Source organism: Clarias gariepinus, chromosome 3 (genome assembly GCF_024256425.1).
Source record: "Clarias gariepinus isolate MV-2021 ecotype Netherlands chromosome 3, CGAR_prim_01v2, whole genome shotgun sequence".
In the NCBI taxonomy this organism is placed as follows: domain Eukaryota; kingdom Metazoa; phylum Chordata; class Actinopteri; order Siluriformes; family Clariidae; genus Clarias; species Clarias gariepinus.
The window spans coordinates 29,660,131-29,679,770 of record NC_071102.1 but is presented as its reverse complement, the minus strand read 5'-3'; the positions used below and the strand labels follow the sequence as shown (position 1 = coordinate 29,679,770).

Genomic DNA, 19,640 nt, shown 5'->3' with positions numbered 1-19,640 from the left:
GCAGTTCTTAGGAACTCGTGACCTAAAGGGAACTTGGATCAACAAACATCTTTTCATTGAAAGCTTAAATTGTGGGCTGAACTTGCTAAGACTAACACTGCTGTCTAGATAAGCATTGAAATAATTAATTCTAAGGAACTCATAAAGGAGGAATCAGATAAAAAAAAAACATTAACAGTCCATTCTGAGTTATCAGTAGTCCAAAGGTTGCATGGAATAATATTTTTGTCTCTCTTTTACACATATGTTTGTTATGAATCATTCATATTCAGAGGTATCCTATTGTTCAGATTAAATCAGAGCAGTGGACTGCTGTATAACCAGCAGGCCACACATCTGTCATAGATTAAAATCATAACACAGCACAGCAAATCAAGAGAGTTTAGGCAGTGTCAAGTGTGTTAATAACTTATACTAACTTTCTATATTTAGTGTCAGTAATCTCACAGGAAAAAAGAAAAACGCAACTTAAAAGTTAAAGATCGCTAAAAGCCTCCTGCAGAAGAAGGGTTAATCAACAGTCTTGTTGTCAAATTGTGGGGATATCAAAACAAAGCATTATTACAGAATCATCCTTACTGTAGATTATGTGGTTTAAGCTCTAAGTGGTCTAAAATTAATAAACAAACGATTAAGCATCTGTTTCTCCTGCAAAGAGGCTCAAGCAGTATAAACAAAACACACAGGAGGGAGCGTGTAAACTGTAGGTGCATGAGATTAATCACAATCCATGCAGATGAGGTTCAGTCCGCACTCGGTTCAAGCACATGACCTACCTCTGCTTTCCAGTGCTGATGGAGATGGATGGAGAGATTGGTATGAAAAGACAGAGAAAAGGAAAGAGAGAAATTTGCATAACACATGAATGAGATTGGGATTTATGTGAATAAAAAATGAAATAAGAACATAGAGTAAAGAATGCAGAGAAACAAGAAAACACTGTGATGGTGTCTTATACCAGGATGGAGTAATTAAAATGTATTCTTTAATGTTTTTTTGAAATATTATTATTACAAATATATTAATAATTATTACATTATTAATATTACTATTTAATTGCCTTTTGCATTAAGATATTTTTAATTAATTATTAAAATTAATGCAAAGCTGTCAATAATTTAATTTAAAAAACTATTAACAGTTATTAAATATTAATGGGTTATTTACTGAAAATTATTCAAATGATGACAAACAATTTGACAAATCGATAAAAGTATTAATTATATATACTATAAAAAAAATGTTACTATTAACTATAAATACTAATATAAAAAATCATTTATATTCCATAAAGAAGTTTTTCTCATTTAACTTCATTAGATTTAGATTTTATTCAATTCCGAGTCTACAAATGGTAATACAACTGGATAACAGTATAAAAATAAAGAGCTTCGGAATGTCTGAAGGACTATTTCTAAAGACTGCTTAAAAATATTACAAATGACTTTAGGTGATCTCCGGCTGTGTTGGAGAATAATGGTGGTCATACCATTGACTTTAAAGCTTGTTGGAAATATTCAAACTCTGTTTGTGCTACACAGCATACTGTGTTTACATGTTTGTTTGCACTTAAGTTGCAATAAATCACTGTCTTATTTTCCTGCCAAAATATAAAGAAATAAGGGGAGGCTTTTTGAAAAAGAAACGAAATTAAATATTTGAATTTTTCAAATATTTTTATAAGCATTATTACATTAATTCATATTTAAAACGGTTCTTAGAAAATGGCGTATACTACTACTACTACTAATAATAATAATAACATGAAGAAATTAATGAATTATTATTCTTGATTACTTTTTATTATTATTAAGTATTTAAATTTTTGGAACTAGGTTTCACACATAAACTAATGGTTAACACATCCTCTTAATAATACTTCATAAGACAAACGTATTGGTATTATGAATAACTTCTACTTCAGCAAACAAATGGTTTGTAATCATTTTACAACAATCATTTTTTTTTTATATGAATTATAAAATTATTATATAGTGAGGTTGTTAATAAAGTCTCCAGATATTTTCCCTGTAATTCTTTAATATTATCAATAAACCTCTAGGTACCTAAAATCTGACTTAAATATCTCAGTGTCTAAATAGCTACCAGGCCATTTGGCCGTGCCTCTGAGAACAGCCCAAAAAACTAAAAGGCATCCGTTAAGACATAATTGGATACAGATGGAACAGATTCTGTTACAACCACTTCACATCTTACAGAAAAAATCCAGGATGACTGTACACTTCCATACAGAAGACTTAGGAGAAGAGGCTTAGGCAGATACATTAGAAACACCATTTCTATTTCTTATGCATGACAATATGGTTTTACTTTAGTGTGGATTTATTTTTTGCTGTGTTAAAAAAAACTTTTATTTGTTAGAAAAAGTTTAGAGCTGCGATTCTATTAAATCCAATCAACTGTATCTGTTTTATAGACGGTGCTAAATGGCATGGAAATGTTTATCTCTGAATGAAATCAAGCATGGGAAAACAAACTTATCATAAACACCATCTCTGACAAAAACTATGTTATGCAAGTCGGTGAGATCACTAACATGAAAGATTTTCTCCTTCCCTTAAACACAAGATTTTTGTTTTCCTGTGTTTTGTGTGACATGGGCATCACTGGAAGGAAATATGGAACGTAATTTAAATATCGACTTCTTGGCACCTGTGGGCCAGATGGTGCATTCATGAGGCCATAAATAAAAGACATTGTGCTTATGCAGGGAACTAAAACCTGACCAGATGTGGATGACTCACGCACATGGATACCGTACAAACACACACACACAGAATATAATATAACATATATTAATAGATTTAGAAGCACCCACAAACTGACACGCCACTATAGATACACAGTTACATTTCAGACACAGAATCTGTATAGGATGTTAGATTTTTATTAGCATAAATTGTTACCTATAAATCAACAGTAGATATAATATTTAACTTTACCAAAGGCTTCATTCTTTTTCTAAACACATTCCTGTCGTATAAGTACATAATGACAGAGAAACCATGGAACCCATTTTAACCATAACGTTAAGTACAGGGTTAACAGTTAACCCTCTGGTCAACAGATAAAGCTGTACTCTGCTAAAAGTCTACTGCTTTCAAATCTAACCTCTGCTGCTACAAGTAAAAAGAATATGAAAAATATTTCATGACAATAATTATATTGTATATATTAAAAATTTCCGATAAACTACAATTTATTAATGAAATGATGTAATAGAAGCATTGTGACAAAATGTAAGTACACTGAAAAAAAAATCATGTATCACTTATTCTTTATACCATGTGGGGCTTGAAACCTATCCTAGGGGACTCAGCAGTAGGTGAGGTACAACGTAGGGCACAAGCACACGCACCAACTCACACACTATGGGCAATTCGGAAATGCCAATTTGCCTAATTTGTACTGTAGAAAAAAACCCACTACCATGGGGAGAACATAAACTCCACGCACACATAGGCAGGCCTCGAACCCTAGACTCTAGAGGTAAAAGACCACAGTGTTAACAACTCATAATTTAATTTAAACAGAAATTGTTGTCTTATTGTGGAATTTTAAACAAAACTATCAAATGGAACATGTGAATATGTTGAGATTGGGTTGGGAACAAAATACAATCTGATCATTTTGATTCATATACATTTTCTCACATTTCATACACATTCCATCATTTTCTTTTGATTCTATAAAACTGCTTTGTGACAATGACCATTGTTAAAAGAGCTATACAAATAAAATTTACACAATATATTTAGTTTGCTGTTCCTTCCTTAAAAATAAAGAATAAATCATGTTTATAAATTTGTTCCTATTTATATTTCACCATACATCATTTGACCCTTTTTGTTATTTGTGAAGTAAAGAAATATCTGCGAGACCTAAATTATTAAATACGTCAGTGGTACAATAAAATACATTTTATTTTCTTGCCTTATTTTGTCACAAGGATTACGCAAACATAGCATGTTACTGTATGATGTGTGTTAAAATACCTTCATAAGATGTTTGTTCACCCATTTTGTGAAAGTCTTTTTCTGTACACGGTCTCGCTCATCTGTAAAGAAGCAAAGGAGAAATGGGGAAAACAATCATTAGTGACTTGAAAAATTATGTAGCCTTATACATGTTGCTAATGATCTACATAGTGATCTGTTCAGTAATGTCATAGACAAGTGGCAGTGAGTGCAAAACAACATAGGAGAACCTTGCATATAATCAATACTAGAAGAATGTCATATCAAAATTGGACCACCACTCAAAATAACACCACTTTAAGTTGATATATTTAGACACAGTACCTTTTTAATGTAAGAATGCGAGTTCCTATGCTTTTATACAGTATTGTGCATACGTCTTAAGCCCAATCATTTCTTTATATTTAATTCAATTATGCAGAATAAAGTATATAAACTGGAACAAATGTTTTACTGTGACAGGCTGTAAAGTGCCCAAAGATTAAAGGTTAAAGATCGATTGCTTGTTTATGTAGCAGCCTCATCAGCAACCTCATTTCCCTTCTCATCTTTCCCAAACACATAGCATTCACCATCAACAGTAATGTTTATGTACCTGTTTCTCACTGAATTAGGCCTTAAATCGGATGTTTTTTTCGCTTAAAATTGATTTATAGGTCACTATGTGGCTAAACAAACAAAATAAACAAAGCAAGCCCAAAATTCTGGACAGAGTGCTATTCCATCTCAGGGCACACACATACACACACTCATGAACCCTACTTCATTAGTTTCTTTTTTTCCCCCCTCTCTCTTTATGTACAGTATATAGAGCAAAAGCAACCCAGCTTGATGTATTAGAGCTAAAAAAAAAAAAATTAAATGCACAAAGATAACCTTTTAGTTTAACTGAATTTTTCATTGGCACACAAAGGAACATGGCTCGAGAGAAGCTCTGAGTCTAAGCTCTAGCAGGTCTTATTTTGAAACCAATGAGGCGTGTTCGTGACTCCCAAGAGACAATGTTTCGCTTTAGATTGAGGTTCCCCATCAAATGTTTTAAAATTACTCCTAAAGTACACAATTCCATACAGCGTGAGATGAGCAAGTCTCAACAGCCATGTTTTTATGTTATGTTTTTATAATCATGACACTGGTATTTAATGTTGTTTGCCACGTTACAGAGACATAATCCCACTGGAGATTCTTTTTGAAAATACATCACAGAAAACTACACAATTAAAGACATTAAAAAAAAACTGTTACGGAAAATTGGTAAGCGTCCACCATTGACTCCCGCTTGGTCATTGTTGCTATGGAAACCAAAATGTATTACACACTACTGTCAGAGCCGCTGTCAAAGAAAAATGACTCAACATCTGGCCAATCAGATGGCAGAATTCAACAGTGCTGTAAAACTGTACATTTTTCATTTTATGAAACAGGTTACAGCTTTAGGAGATCTCTTGCAAAATGTACATCAGGTCTTGTGGCCGTAGATAAGCACTGATTTATATATAAATTAATCTTTTGATATAAATTATAGGCTTGCCCAGCAACTCTTACTTCAATCTAATGTTTTCTGTGTGTTTGATTGATCGATTTAAAACGTGTGTGTGTTAGATATTTATCATTCTTGATATTGTAAAGGTTAGGGCTTTAAAAGACATATTTTACAAAGTGTTCTACCCAAACGCATTTTGTTAAAAGAGAAGTGTTCAGTTTTGCTAATTTGTGGTTCACTTACTTTCTGTAAAAGTGCATAGACAGTTTATTCTTCTAAACATATTTGTTTGATTGCATTTGTTTAACTTTATAAAGTGCCGATATTTTCCATAGTGTTCTTTGTCAATTCTATTAAATTTAAACTCGAATTAAATAAATATATTAAATATAAACAAATCAACACATTTTACACATGGAAAGTTAGTATCTCCTGACCCTCAATCAAGTCAACATTAACGAATTCACAACACTTATTAAATTGTGATTTTTTTTCTGTTAATATCTCAAACATTTAACAATCTTAACTTATGTTCTGTTTTTCCCTCTCAAAGTCAGAGCACACAATTCCAGCCCTGCATATCTGTACCTGTGCATACCAGACCACTCAGTGCATGTACATGATCTTATCATTCCATCCCAAATATAGCTTTGGCCAAAGGCATAAATAGATAATTATTGCTCATAGGGATCATATTTATAAGTTCAGTTTTACTGACTGTTTGGGGAAACATAAAAAGGGTATTAGAGGACATGAACAACTACTGACAGTGCATGAATCTGATGGTATACACCTTATGTATGAGGTACATCTGTACTTTAGTGAGGTACATACAAAAGTGCATATCATCTGCATACAGGTTGAACACATTGGCACAACAAAAAAATAACAATATCTCAAAAAAAAATTATATAGCATGAGAAACAAAACAGACTTTTTGTGGTGAAACATTGTTACAGAATACCGAAAAACAGTAACATATTTTATAGATGTGGGTTTTCAGTGCTACCTTTCCTTCCCTCTGTGGACTTGAGCATCCCCTGGTAGTAGCTGTCCTCTGTGAACACCGCGTCACTACCCATACTATCAGATGAATATGTCCTAAAAAACTGCTGTAAAGCCATTTTTGTCCTCTTTCATTAAATTTGTAACCACTAAATTTTTCTGTTTCTCAACCCTTATTCTCTCACTGACAGTTAGTTCTGTCTGAGCGTGATGAGAAATGCCATACAGTTGGGTGGGTGTGTTCCAAGTCAGTGAGTTTACCTCTTTAGCTTAACTCTCTCTTCTCCCTACTTTTTTCCCTCTCTCTTGTTTAGTTCCCTTCTTAACCTCCTCCTCTTTTTCATTCTTCCTCCATGCCATAAATACCTTGCCTCAGGCAGGAAAGTCAGAAACCGACATTTATTGCATTTTTGGAAAAGAGGGGGGTCACTGTGAAATAGCCACAACTACCCCCCGCTCTGTCTTTACAATGAATAGGGAGGGGACAAGACTAAAAGACTGGAACAGAAGTATAATGTTATAAAGAAACCACAATGACAGAGATAACAGAAATGAAAGTGATTAAATGGGAAGTAAGAAATATAAACGCACGATTCTTAAAGCTGATTAAACCACAGTGCTACTGAACTTTCAATACTGATTGGTCAGATGGTGGTGAATCATTTTCTACAGCAGCAGCTCTGATGAAAGTGCTGCGAAGGAAACCATAGGTTTTTTTGAGTGCATTTGGTAAAATATTTTATAAGTTTCTATAGTAAAAAGTTTGCAACATGAGGTTTCTTGGTATCAAGGCAAGCTGTTTTTTTTCTCATTTTATTACCTTCAAGAAAGTGAAAAAACAGAGAGAGACTGGAGAGGGCTTTAACTCAGGAACTTAATTGTTTTACTGACATTCCACAACACACTTTTAATAATAGAAAATGTGCACTTTGTGGCATGCTGTTTTTGCTAAATCTGGGAAAATTATATAGAAATATATATGTAATTAAAAACTGGGGTACAGTAGTACACAAAGTCTTCAGGAAAATAACTGCAAAATCCTTAATCGATTATGCAAGCAGCCTAGCGCAAAAACAGCCATAACAGTTCAGCCAAAATCATAAATGACTAAGCCAATAGGAAGAAAAAGTGACACTTTTCTGTTCCTCTTACTTTACACAAAGCCATACATAAACAAATATGGTCCACACGCAAAGTAAAAGAGCACAAGGGATCACTTTGTCATGATCTGCTGTATTAGAAAGCAGGATGATGGGGACACACCCGCTAACTATGAGCTACCTACAGTATTAATCGTATCGTCTACAATCCCCAAACAGTGGAAAGTCTGTTCACTTCCCAAAGAAATGTGTGACTCATGGCTTTAGGAAAGTCACACATTTTCCCCTACATGATAGTGATTTTGCTTAGCCACATGGTAGCATTTGGGAGGGAAGATTAGAGTCAGTTAAAGCAGCTCAGTGTCTGATATGGCCTTGAGGTACAACTGATGCAAAACCTACGATAAATATGAGGCATGTGAACTGATCTGCACAAAGCAGCATGATTGTTTCTGTGTAGCTGAAAGGACTGCATAAAAAAGTGCACTATGTGACTCTGAGCAAGCACATGTACACACACTTCTGTATGAAGATTTATTTCATTTTACTTTATGTGAGATCAGGATGTGATGGAACAATGAGAGTAATTGTAATTTTTTTAAACTGTAAGGATACACTGATAATCACCGAGCACATAACGTTTAGGTGAAACCTCAAGAAGCAGGCTTCAAAATAAAAAGCAGAAGATTTGAATAAGAAGTGAATGAATAAATGCTTTTTCTGTTTTACTGAAAATAATAATCTATTTGTAATTGATAAGAATTACAGTGGGTAATTGATGGTAATACTTAAACTTATTTTTTTCCTTCTATTGTAAAATTGTTTTTCTAATAATTTTTCCATACACCGATCAGCCATTATATTACTATCACATATCATTAACCCACAATAATTATCAATTATATACCAGTTAACTGGTGACGGGATAATGGGCATCCAAGGCTCACCGATGCCCATATGGGGCCTGGAAGTCAAAGGGCTCATAACTGCTGACTTGGCAAACCAAACTCCCCAGAGCCCAATCCAATCGTGTCCCCATGGGACATCAAATCTGATCCCTCTGATCAGTTTAAAGGGCTATATCTGCATTCAGTTGCATCTGACTTACAGCTTACTGTAATTTACTGTGGTTAAATACAAAGATTTTAGTATTTGGTGAAATAAATTGTCTAATTTATAAGCGTTCATTCATAGTTTTCTCTATGATCATAATACAAGAAAAGAAAACATGACAGGCATTATAGCTGTAACTCTGTTCAGATTCCTTTCAGCTGTTAGATCATTACAGCATGTCAACTCTGCTTGGATAAAACACGAGGAGAGGATTCTTTGCATTTTAACTCTGTCGAACAGCGTGTTTAGACTTGAGCAGAGTAAAGATGTCTTGTTCTTTGAAGGATTGCTGCCTGGAGTTAGAACAAACACAAGGCTTATGTGGTACGAGACCACATAGTGCTATGTGATATGTGCTGAGAGATTCCAAAAATGCTGTGAAAGTAATTAAAATATAACTGATGTCACTTTCTTGCAAATTTAATTCAGAAGCAAGTCAATACTATCCTGAAATTTAAGCAAGAAAGTACATATGGTGTGTTATAGGATAAAAATCAATCACGTATGGCGTAATGTGGCCTGGTACTCCTACCTTGCCAAAGCTGATTACTGTCATATGAACGGGAGGGGGGTTAATACTAATTTTATCAATTTATAGTTACATTTGAAGTTATGGAATGTGAAAAATATAGTTCCTGTTATCACAAACATGACAAAAGCTATAAACATTCAATCCTTACAAAACTTCCTCTCAGTCTCTTTGTTAACACAAAAAAGAGCAACTTGTTATTTTACTAAGAAATTGCTGCACAAAAAAATGCTACTAAAATTTTTCGTTATTAGAACAAATGCATTACTCTAACTCCTAAAAATACTGGCAGAGCTGCTGTTATAGAAAGGAAATCATCACCTCCTGAGTTTATCAGAATTGACTCCTAAGTATCACTGTATGATCTCTTATATGAGTAGTTTCTGAATGCAAAAGTATCGTGAATGCGATACAGAGGGATCTGGATGTAATAAATAAATAAATAAATAAATAAATAAATAAATAAAACACTATAGCTTTAAAGGTTATTGGCCCATAGAGGTGCAAATCTTACGGAATATAAGTGTCCATATTAAACAAAAAGTCACCACCTGGTGTTATTCTATATGCAAATTCTGGAGATAGGACAACTGATCTTTGTGAAATAAAAAATAAAATACTTGGTAAGTGATGTTATACCGCAAGAGTGCTACACGTTAAACTCGCATCTTTTCCACTGTTGTCGCCTAAAGGCAACATGTAAGGCAGGGCATCTCACTTCCCCAATGACTCAAATGAAAAATACCGGATGGCATAACGGCATTTTCCCTGGCATGCAAAAAAAGGAGAAACTGGTGGTGGTGATGTATAACTGTAGCATAAGCTACTCGCAGATCCAAGTTTCTTTGTAAGCATTTCCTTAATTCTAAAGTAATGTCTTTGGCATAACATCTGTTTTTCATTTAGCCTTTAAATCAGACTTTCGGAGGCTGTAACTGAATGATTTTATGGTTTAACAAAATGTCTCCCTCTTGTGTTCACCATGGAAAAGTGAATGCTCCAGGTACGAATCACTCACTTACTCACTTCTATACCGCTTTATCCTGTATTTAGGGTCGCGGGGATCTGGAGCCTATCCCAGTGCCAATCCATCACAGGCCACTTACACATACACACACTCACACACTCATTTACACACTATTGGCAATTTGGGAATGCCAATTAGCCTAACCTGCATATTTTTGGACTGTGGGAGGAAACCGGAGTACCCGGAGGAAAACAGGTACGAATCAGTGTCAATTAAAAACTGTTTGCACATCCAAATTCAACATCAACTACATTACATCAGTCTAATTAACAGCCATCAACAGCAGCTAAAAGTAAAATTAAATATGAGCCATGTCAAAATAAAGCAACAGATCCAAACACAGTTACAGACATAAAAATAGGTTGTATTTTTAAGTTTAATGGTTTGGGTCTATATTTCTCCAGATGAGATGAGGAGACTTTTCCGATGTGGACTTTCCCCACTTCATTTTTGGAAGGCAGATCATTTCTGCAAACCAGCTATGCAGTTTCTTCCTCAGCATGAAACTATATACAGTTCCCAGATATATATAACTTTCCAAGTCCAGACTAACACTCCACGCTATTACTGCTTCACTACATGTCCTAATGTTTACTTAAATTACAGACAACCTTGGTTAATGAATACTACATTTTAAGATTAATAATCTGTCGATATGTCCTATGCAATGCTGTATGTAGAACAATCTACACAGCATGCATGGATTTGGAAAGTGTATTCTTAACAACGATGGGATGAGATGCTTCTATCTTGATTTTGTAATGAAAAAATGAGTGATGGATCAAGAAAGAAACACATGAGGCATGAAGTAACAACTTTAAAATTCCAGCATGATCTAAATTGTAACAAAGTTTTTACGTGTATTTCAAGTATGAAACTCGTTGTACAAGTTCCTTCATATGTGCTAAATTAGTTCCAGAGCACAAATCTTCTTGTCAGGGTTTTTTAAACGCGGAATATTATTATTATTATTATTAAGTAGAAGACGAAGCGCGTCGCAGGCAGAAGAAATGCGAACCTTGTCCCTACAACAAACTGGTCAGGAATAGGGGTGGAAGGAGGGGGGTAAGTGTGTGTGTGTGGGGGGGTAGTCCCACAACGGGTTAACGTCTCGAGCCCCTCCTATTCGTCTCACTAAAACACAGGGCTACGTCCCAAACACGATACTACTTAACAGCTCACTGTGTCAACACTGTACAGTACGGCAGTGCTGCTCCACGCGCCCCAGCCCCCCCGCCAGCCTCCCCCCAGCGCGCGCGCTCTCACTCACCTGCGCAGCACATGCGGCTGTACAGATGCGGTCCGACTTCCCCGCAGCTCAGCTCGTGAATGTACGCGGCGCGTCCGTAAATCACGTCCAGGCTGAAGGTCGTGAGGCACGGCGCCAGCGCCGCAACGGCCGCCATGTCCTCAGCAGCGGCCATGTCCAGTATAAAAAAGGCGTCTCTCTCTCTCTCTGTGTGCGCACGCTACACCACACTCCTCCACAGCTCGGATCGCTCGCTGAGCGCTTTGTTTCCGTCACCGAGAAACATCAGGCTGCAGAGGGAAAGCCCGGCCCATCGAGGTGTGTGCTGTGGAGCTCAGAGCTGGGGCGAGCTGCGCGCTCCGGGAGTTGTACCATGTGAAATGTGACTCTTCAGGACACCCCCGTTAAACCCGTCAGAGTTACACTCAGGCACGGCTTCTTTTTTACATTAAACCAGCGACACACAAAATTTTTAGTAAAACTTAATGATGTGTTCGACTCTTAGACACAAATATGTGCATGTATCCTGAAAAACATCCAGTCTGAATAAACTGTACTGTACATCTGGAAAAGTTTGTAATAGCATACTTTAGAGTCCCAAAAAAAAAAAAAGTTTGTTTAACATGCAACAGGTGCAATATTCCATATGCATTTATGGACTAGAATAAAAAAAAAAGTAAAACCTTCAACTTTTGGTTGGAATAGTACATTATAATTTGTATGCCATCCACAGCAGCTTACTGATTACAGTTTTTATTTATTTTTGAATGACATGTTGTAATTCCTGTCATATATAGCTACAGTTAATTCCTGTGAGAAGTTATTTCCTGTGGTATTGTATTTATAAACTGTCGTTTCCATCAAGAAACTGGTCTGCCATGTAGAACATTCTGTCGATCATATCAACTATTAAGTATGTCTCCCTACTGAAAAAAAAAATCTAACTTTCTTTAGTAGAAATTTATTTAATCATTTTTGATCCATTAGATTTGAGAATTTAAGAGCATGGTGGTTTAAAAAAAATTACTCAACATTTTCAAGAAAGGAACAAGCTATACATGTTTATATCCAAGAAGGTATTTTAGTGTTTCTTTTTCCTGTTTAAATTTAAATGAGGGTTTTAAATTTTGTAAATGAAGTTTTAAATTGTGATTAATTCAAGAGCCACACCCATTACCACAAACAAATTTTTCCACTGATAAATGAGTCACCTACGGATCTAGGGATATGTTATAAAGCTGCAAAATTATCAGGTAAATAGCAGAAAGGTCAGCCTCCGGTTTTGTATATCATCTTAGTATACTCCCACAATTATAAACTCTGTTTAGTACATACATATATGCACCATGCACCTGAAAAAGGACAATGTGCAAATATGGATTTCTTGTCAATAAAAGATTTGTTTATCCTTACTAGCAACAGTAACTAAGGTACCAGCCAATCAGAGGGTAAGAACCTGAGTCGCGTTAACTAAAAAAATTAGGAGAAAAATAGTTTGCCTGATGTTACCTTTAAATACGAAACAATTTTAATTAATAATTGATCAAAAATTCTGTTATGCAGTAGTTCGAAAATAATTGCCAGCTGCTGAAATGTAAAACTGGAATTAGTCCTCAGCATTGTTTTCATGGATAAAGCTTAAAGCAGAGATTTCTCAACCTGTTTTAGGATTAACTGGTGTTCTGACACAAAGCACAGTCAAAACTTTGGCATGTTTTTTTAGGAGAAAACTGGAAAACACTGAGGAAACTCCTGAGAGAATATGCAAAACAGTAACCCGAAGTTCAGGATCAAACCGGGTGATGCAGCAATGCAATGCCCCATCTGGCCCTCTGGCTGTTGAAAGCTAAAATCTGTCTGTTGAATGCCAAAACTTGTCTCATACTCATATAGATAATCATGCTGAGGCTGAGTAAAAATATATAATAGCACTCATTAAATCTGATAATATACACCACAAAATACTTTTTTATATGTTTTTTGAAAAGTTCTTTGGCACACATGAGTCATACAAACCATGTGATAATTTAAAACAAATGAAATAAACAAAATCTAGGCATTCAGGAACTCTGAGTCACTCCAGACCACAGCACACACGGAGCACTGGGTTTGATTAAGAGCTTCTGCAGCTCAGTTTATGGAAAAGTAAATAATCTTTGAGAGCTGAGTGTTAGAGCTATGTAAAGCTACTACACAGTATGTGAGGATTCAAACGTTATGTTTTATATTCGATTCACTAAGGACATGCTTATGACGGGACAAGAATTATAGTTATAAAGACATAAATTATGCTTTCTTATTCAGTGGAAATGATTAGTACTGAGTCACTGCGAAGACCAGCGCATTGGACAAGCTGGAGAAAGTCATAAATGTAAAATCAAATTACAGGAGTGTACTTGAGAAATTGGTGCTTCTTTGCATAATAGCTTTTTGCCAAGTGTTCAATAAAAGGTCATGAGAAAATAAACATGATAAAACACTAACAGTGCAGATATCGTAAAAAGGGAGTATCTCTCTCAAGGCTACGTTTGAACAATAAAATGGCGCTGATAATAGACTCCACCCAGTCCATGCTGCCAGTCTACCCATACAATAAAATATAATAAACGGATTTACAACATCCTTTCTATATGTGCAGGCCAAGTTCCATGAATTAAAAATATTATTTTCCATTTTTATATACTCGTGCCTAACAGTAACATTTAGGGTATATAATGATGTTTGCCCACAAGCAGCTTGACATGTCTCCCAGTGCAAAGGAGTTTGACCTTCTTGGAAGTTGGCAGTGTTATGACGGTATCTAGGATACACATACAGTCAGTTCGGGGACTTAAATAAACCATGGATGAGCTCGGGTGTTCAGGAAACGAGTGTGCTCTTTTTTTAAATCAACTCTAAACAAATTATAGAAATAAATTAGTCATAATCATGACTCATAACCATGAATGACAGTCAGCTGCATATGAAACTGACTCCACAGACCTATATCTGAGAGCTAAAATGCTGGAATGGTATGTTCCCAAGACCAATATGCCTGACATAAAGCAAGGAGATCTAAATTTAGCATGATCACCTGCTCTGTTTAACAACAGAGAGAGCAGCATTCCATAAAACGTGTCTGTGCATATTTTATATACATACACACAGTACACACACACATATACTGTATATATATCCCAAAATACAGTAAGTCGGTACAATAAGTATGGATTATGTAACTTCAAATGGAAATTATTGTACATTGCTCTATCATTCGTAATTTAATTACATTTAAAACCATTTTTTTTATTTAAAAAACATATGCTACCTGGTGAGTTACCATTAAACATTAATATTAGCTAGATAATATCTAGCTACTGCAATTCTACTCTGTATTTAGAAGTGACTCATCTCGTGAGCATAAAGAATTTAAGGTGACATCTCAAAAACAGCAGCGCTCGTTACTAAGCTATGTGTTGCTGACCATGGGGGGGAAAATGATCAAAGGTTTGCTGGTTAAACAAGCTATTCAGGTTTGTTTAAACAGCAAACCTGCGAGTGGACTCAGGAGAACATGCAAATATAGGTAAGCATACACAAAGTGTAAAGACTACAGATAATTTACCAGGCAAACGACCTGGCAGGCCACACCCAAATAACCAGCCTCACCCACTCACGGTGACACGTAGAACAGGCCAGACAATAGGAAATAATGCTGGTAATTTTTAAACACTGCAATGGCAAACAAGTTTGCAGAAAGCAACATTTTAAGGTTTTGTCAAAGCTCTTGTTTAAATATAATAGCTTACAAAGGGAATTCCCTTTAAGCTATTCATACCAGAAAAAGAGATGAATACACCTCGGTACAACTTAGCACTCCTGCCATCCAGCACCTGTGTTTAGGGTGTGGCTCCTAACTGCTGGGGAAAAAAAAAAAAAGACCAAGGCCCCTATAGCCTAGAGATGTTTCACAATAAATAGAGCAACAAAAACCAGTGAATCTTGCTTCATAACCTTTAAAAGGTCATCTTTATTATACACAGATGTGAACGTCTGCAAAACAAACCCAGGTGACTCCTCCGTACGTCTGTGACAATTAACATTCCTTAAATTATTCCAGTTTTTTTTTTTTTTAGCCTGCGACCAAAATGGCACAAGAGTTCAAGCAAAGCCGAACAGGATTTTAAACCATTAATCCTTTTTTTCTCTTCTGTAGAGACGTTAATACTTTGGTAAGGCATCTGTACACAAGCGTAAGGATACGCCTCTACAACGTCACCAAGTTGCACTCAGCATTTATAGGGTTAAGTGTTGCAGCGCAACATGCCAGGAAAAACAGAGAGAGAGAGAGAGAGAGAGAGTGAGCCACACACAGAGAGCGAAAGAGAGAGAGAAAGAGAGGGGTGGTCACTCAGAGAGAAGACGCATACAAGACGAGAACTTCAGCGACCACAGAAGACGAACGTCTTGCGACTATTCTAATCCTTTACCACACCAAACTTCTCAAATACAACTTTTGTACGTATATATATATAAAAACTGCAGTCTTACCTTCTTCGAGTTGCTTCTTCCTCAGCCTCCAATTCCACACGACTATTAACGTGACTATATGACCCAAAACCACAAGGGTTGGGAAGACGTTTCCTGGGGGGCTCACCGGCATTGGGCCTGGGACTGAATGTCTACCGGTGAACGTTTACATGCAGCAGCAAGGTGAAAGGTGAGGAAGGCTGGAAGGAAGGGGGGTGGGCGGAGAGGGGTGTGATGCACTCGCTGGACTTTAAATGCCGCAAGCACGATGCATCTATTCTGGACAGGCAAGCCGAGAGCGCCTGTGCTGCCCCCTCCTTCTCTCTCTCTCTCTCTCTGGCAAAAGTGGTTTAACTTCCTCCCCTCCCTCTTTCCCTCCCTCGCTTTCTCTTTATCCAGCTCATCCAAAAGCTCTTGCCTTACAGTTCATTAAGTCTGGCTTTTGTCTTTTCACACTTATGCCTTTCTTAACTTTCCTCTCACTTATGACACAGCAGATCTTATTTATTCCCTGCCGCCGGTGTTTCCACAGACTCTTTTAGGTTTATGTTAATAATACAGCCCATGAGTTTCATTTTTCACTGGCTGGTCAGCCACGTGCCTGCGAGCAAATAAACACCAAGGTTTGCTTGACTTTCACTCCGAATAAAGTCTGAAAGAGCAAAGCGTTTAACTTCAGGCTATTTGCTCTTCCAAGTAAGCAGGTTTTTTACACTTCTGATCCCACACATTATTTGTTCTAGTCATTTCTTTTTCTTTTTTTTTTTTACCTCTCTTTCATTTTCATTCATAACATAACTAAATTTCTCCTCGATTAATTCCTTTCTTATGCCTAAACTTTAAAAACACATGTGCCCTCCTGACTTCCCAGAAGCCCAAAAGAGCCAGACATTCAGTCTGTCCAAGGGATAGAGTTTACAAGCACCATTCAAAGATATCACATTACAGCTCTTAGGAACAAAAAAACACCAGAGCTATGTGCATCTAATAAATTTAATATGAAAATGTAGAGTGGATTGCAGCACTACTTTGCCAGCTTACTCTTTATTTGAGTGGGACAGAAAGTCCTTGACATTATCATCACTCACTTGGCACCATGTCACAAACTTCCCCGCAGGGACACACAAACACACCTCTGCAATACAAACATCATACAAAGCACAGCTTTCCGAGTTAACCTAATAGACAGCTAGCAGCATTTCTTTCATATGCATCTGACACCATGTAATGTTCTGTTTTGCTTCAATATTTGGTACAAGCCTGAAAGTGACTCTGCCGCAGACAGCAAGAAGAAACCCAATCCTAATTCGGCTCAGCCAACCACCAGCGTTGCCCTGGGGACGAAAATGTCACACAGATCCGAATAAAGCAGCCACAAATAGATGACACCTTACACTCGACTTATGTTTGGCATAAAAGAGACTACAGACGGGTTTAAAAGCAGAAAGGAATCCAAGTCAGGTATGCGGATGATATGCAACCAACCTGACAGTCCGCATGCATAATCATACCCACCCACACACATGCACGCACGCACGCGCACACCTGATAACCTACCAGGTATTATCTTCATTTGAAGGTTACTGAAGTTTATTGCAAGATTACAAAAGTAGAATTGAAGAAAAAGCAGAAGGACGGGACCAAACAAAAGATATGCACAGAGTGGGGTAAGGGGGAAGACAGGGAGATGACCTCACAGATATGATCTGCCCTGGAAGTATGATAAGGCACTATTAATTCTAAGCTATTAGCCATTCTTGAGGATTACTTAAGGGCCGAAATGGAAGATGGCGATAGACGGCACAAAAGTGGCGTCCTCTAGAGGCTACTTTGTCAGCTCACTCATTCCAGATGGGTGTGGTCAGTTTCACCTTCCTCAATTTGCAAAATATAAACTGGTCCTGTGTATGCAAGAAAAACATGCATTGAGACTAAACTGAAATAATAATAATAATTTTAATAATAATAAATAATAATTATTATAATTATTATGTTTTGGTGCATTATAGGAAATTGTATCTTTAATATAACATTTCCATATTCTCACAATCTGGTGCCTAAAGTTTTCAGCATGTCATGCAAAATATTACATGTTTTTTTTTTTTTAAAAAAAACAAGGCATCTCAATATACACAAAATAACCTTAAACCTAAGTAACCTAAATAAATTTATCAGAAAATATTCAACCCATCTGTCTGGTCATGGCCTGCCTTAACCAAATGTCTGCAAAAGCATGAGCGCACACCTACCATTTAGACGGGGACGACAGCAGCAACAGCAGAGGTTCATAGCTGTACCCAGAAGCCTCGTGATCCTTTTCAGCCGAAACACAGACACTTACTGACAATTTAGCATGTGACCTCAAGACATGTGTAATGATCAGACCAAAAAAAAAAGAAACTGCTGGAAGGAAGTTGGGAGGGAGAAGGAAAATGGGGGCTGAAGTTTTATTCATCCACATGGCTCCACATGGCTTTCCACTGTGGAAAAGTACTTCCCTTGTGATTGTTGGTAGTGAGAGGGGAATTCAGGATGGATTCCAACACACTCTTAACTGTTGAACACTTATTTAACTTTGTAACATTTTAGCAAAATGGATGTAAAGACCTTTTACCAACCAAACACTTCTGACAACGATATGATTGTGTGTGCAGCCTCCCAAGCACCAGTGGGCGGTGCTAAGCATGCAGGAGCTCTAACATTTGGTTCATTGACGGCAATCAACCAGGAAGGATAGGCTGAATCTCCCACCCCAACACACGCCCCTTCATCAGCCTTTGAATTGAGACATATGTTCCAAAAGCATGGATCCTTTAATACCCCACCCCTTCATTAGGTCCTTTGCATTACCCTCAGCCCTCAGTGTCTGTGGGGATCTGAGAATTATTTTAAGACTTGGTTCAGGCCTGGGAATTCTACACAAGGTCAAACATTTCCTAAGCACATTGTCTAAGTCGAAATCATATGCGGATGCCAATGAGTCATCAAAGTGTCTCAAAGGACTTTCAGAAAACTTCTCATATACTGTATAACCTGGGTATAATTATAAAAATTAGATGACAATGAACTGTGTGGGTTTAAGGCTAGACACATGATTATCTGGTTGTGAGGTTTTATCTGAATAAAACCTATATTGACTATAGTTTCATTTTTTTACAACACTAAACCCTTGATATATGCACTATAATACTCAGACACCATGCACAGTATTCTCTGTTCATCAAATCAAATATAGCCAGGCCAAATAATTACTATTAAAAACTTTTTTATGGAGAATGAGCCCTCTCTCTAAATATCTGAATCTGATTCCTTTATGCAGCTGAAATATACAGTAGATGTCAAGTTTTGCCTACCTTGGCCCTGTTGGATCAAATCCTCCATGAAGAATCTACCATCATCAAATTCCATCACAGCTAGCCTAATGTTTAAACCACAAAAAACTCAAAAACACTAAGAAAACTGGGAGCTTGTCGCGTCTTTCGTCTTTCTGAGTGTAGCCTTTATTTCCTGCAGGCAGCACTGTTATAGTTGGGAACAGTCATTATTGGCAAAATCAAGGGTGGTAACGTCTAAATGTGATCTTCAGGACTACTGGAGTGAGTCAATTTCTGCCCATTGAAGCAAGCG

The 19,640-nt window shown here is 36.7% G+C and overlaps 1 protein-coding gene across 5 annotated transcripts in view; it reads right to left on the bottom strand.

Moving 5' to 3' along the window:
• The window catches only part of pleca (plectin a), a 123,197-nt gene that overhangs the window by 38,302 nt on the left and 65,255 nt on the right, over positions 1 to 19,640 (bottom strand). For 2 of the 5 annotated variants that reach the window (XM_053491973.1, XM_053491975.1), the window contains exons 1-2: positions 11,526 to 11,874; positions 4,017 to 4,078 (exon numbers count right to left, since the gene is read on the bottom strand). In XM_053491973.1, the coding sequence (XP_053347948.1) occupies positions 4,017 to 4,078; positions 11,526 to 11,679 (216 nt within the window). In that variant the 5' untranslated portion in view covers positions 11,680 to 11,874. Of the gene's footprint in view, positions 1 to 4,016; positions 4,079 to 11,525; positions 11,875 to 16,034; positions 16,178 to 19,640 lie in introns of those variants that run through there. The other 3 variants (XM_053491971.1, XM_053491972.1, XM_053491976.1) reach the window with 2 other exon arrangements.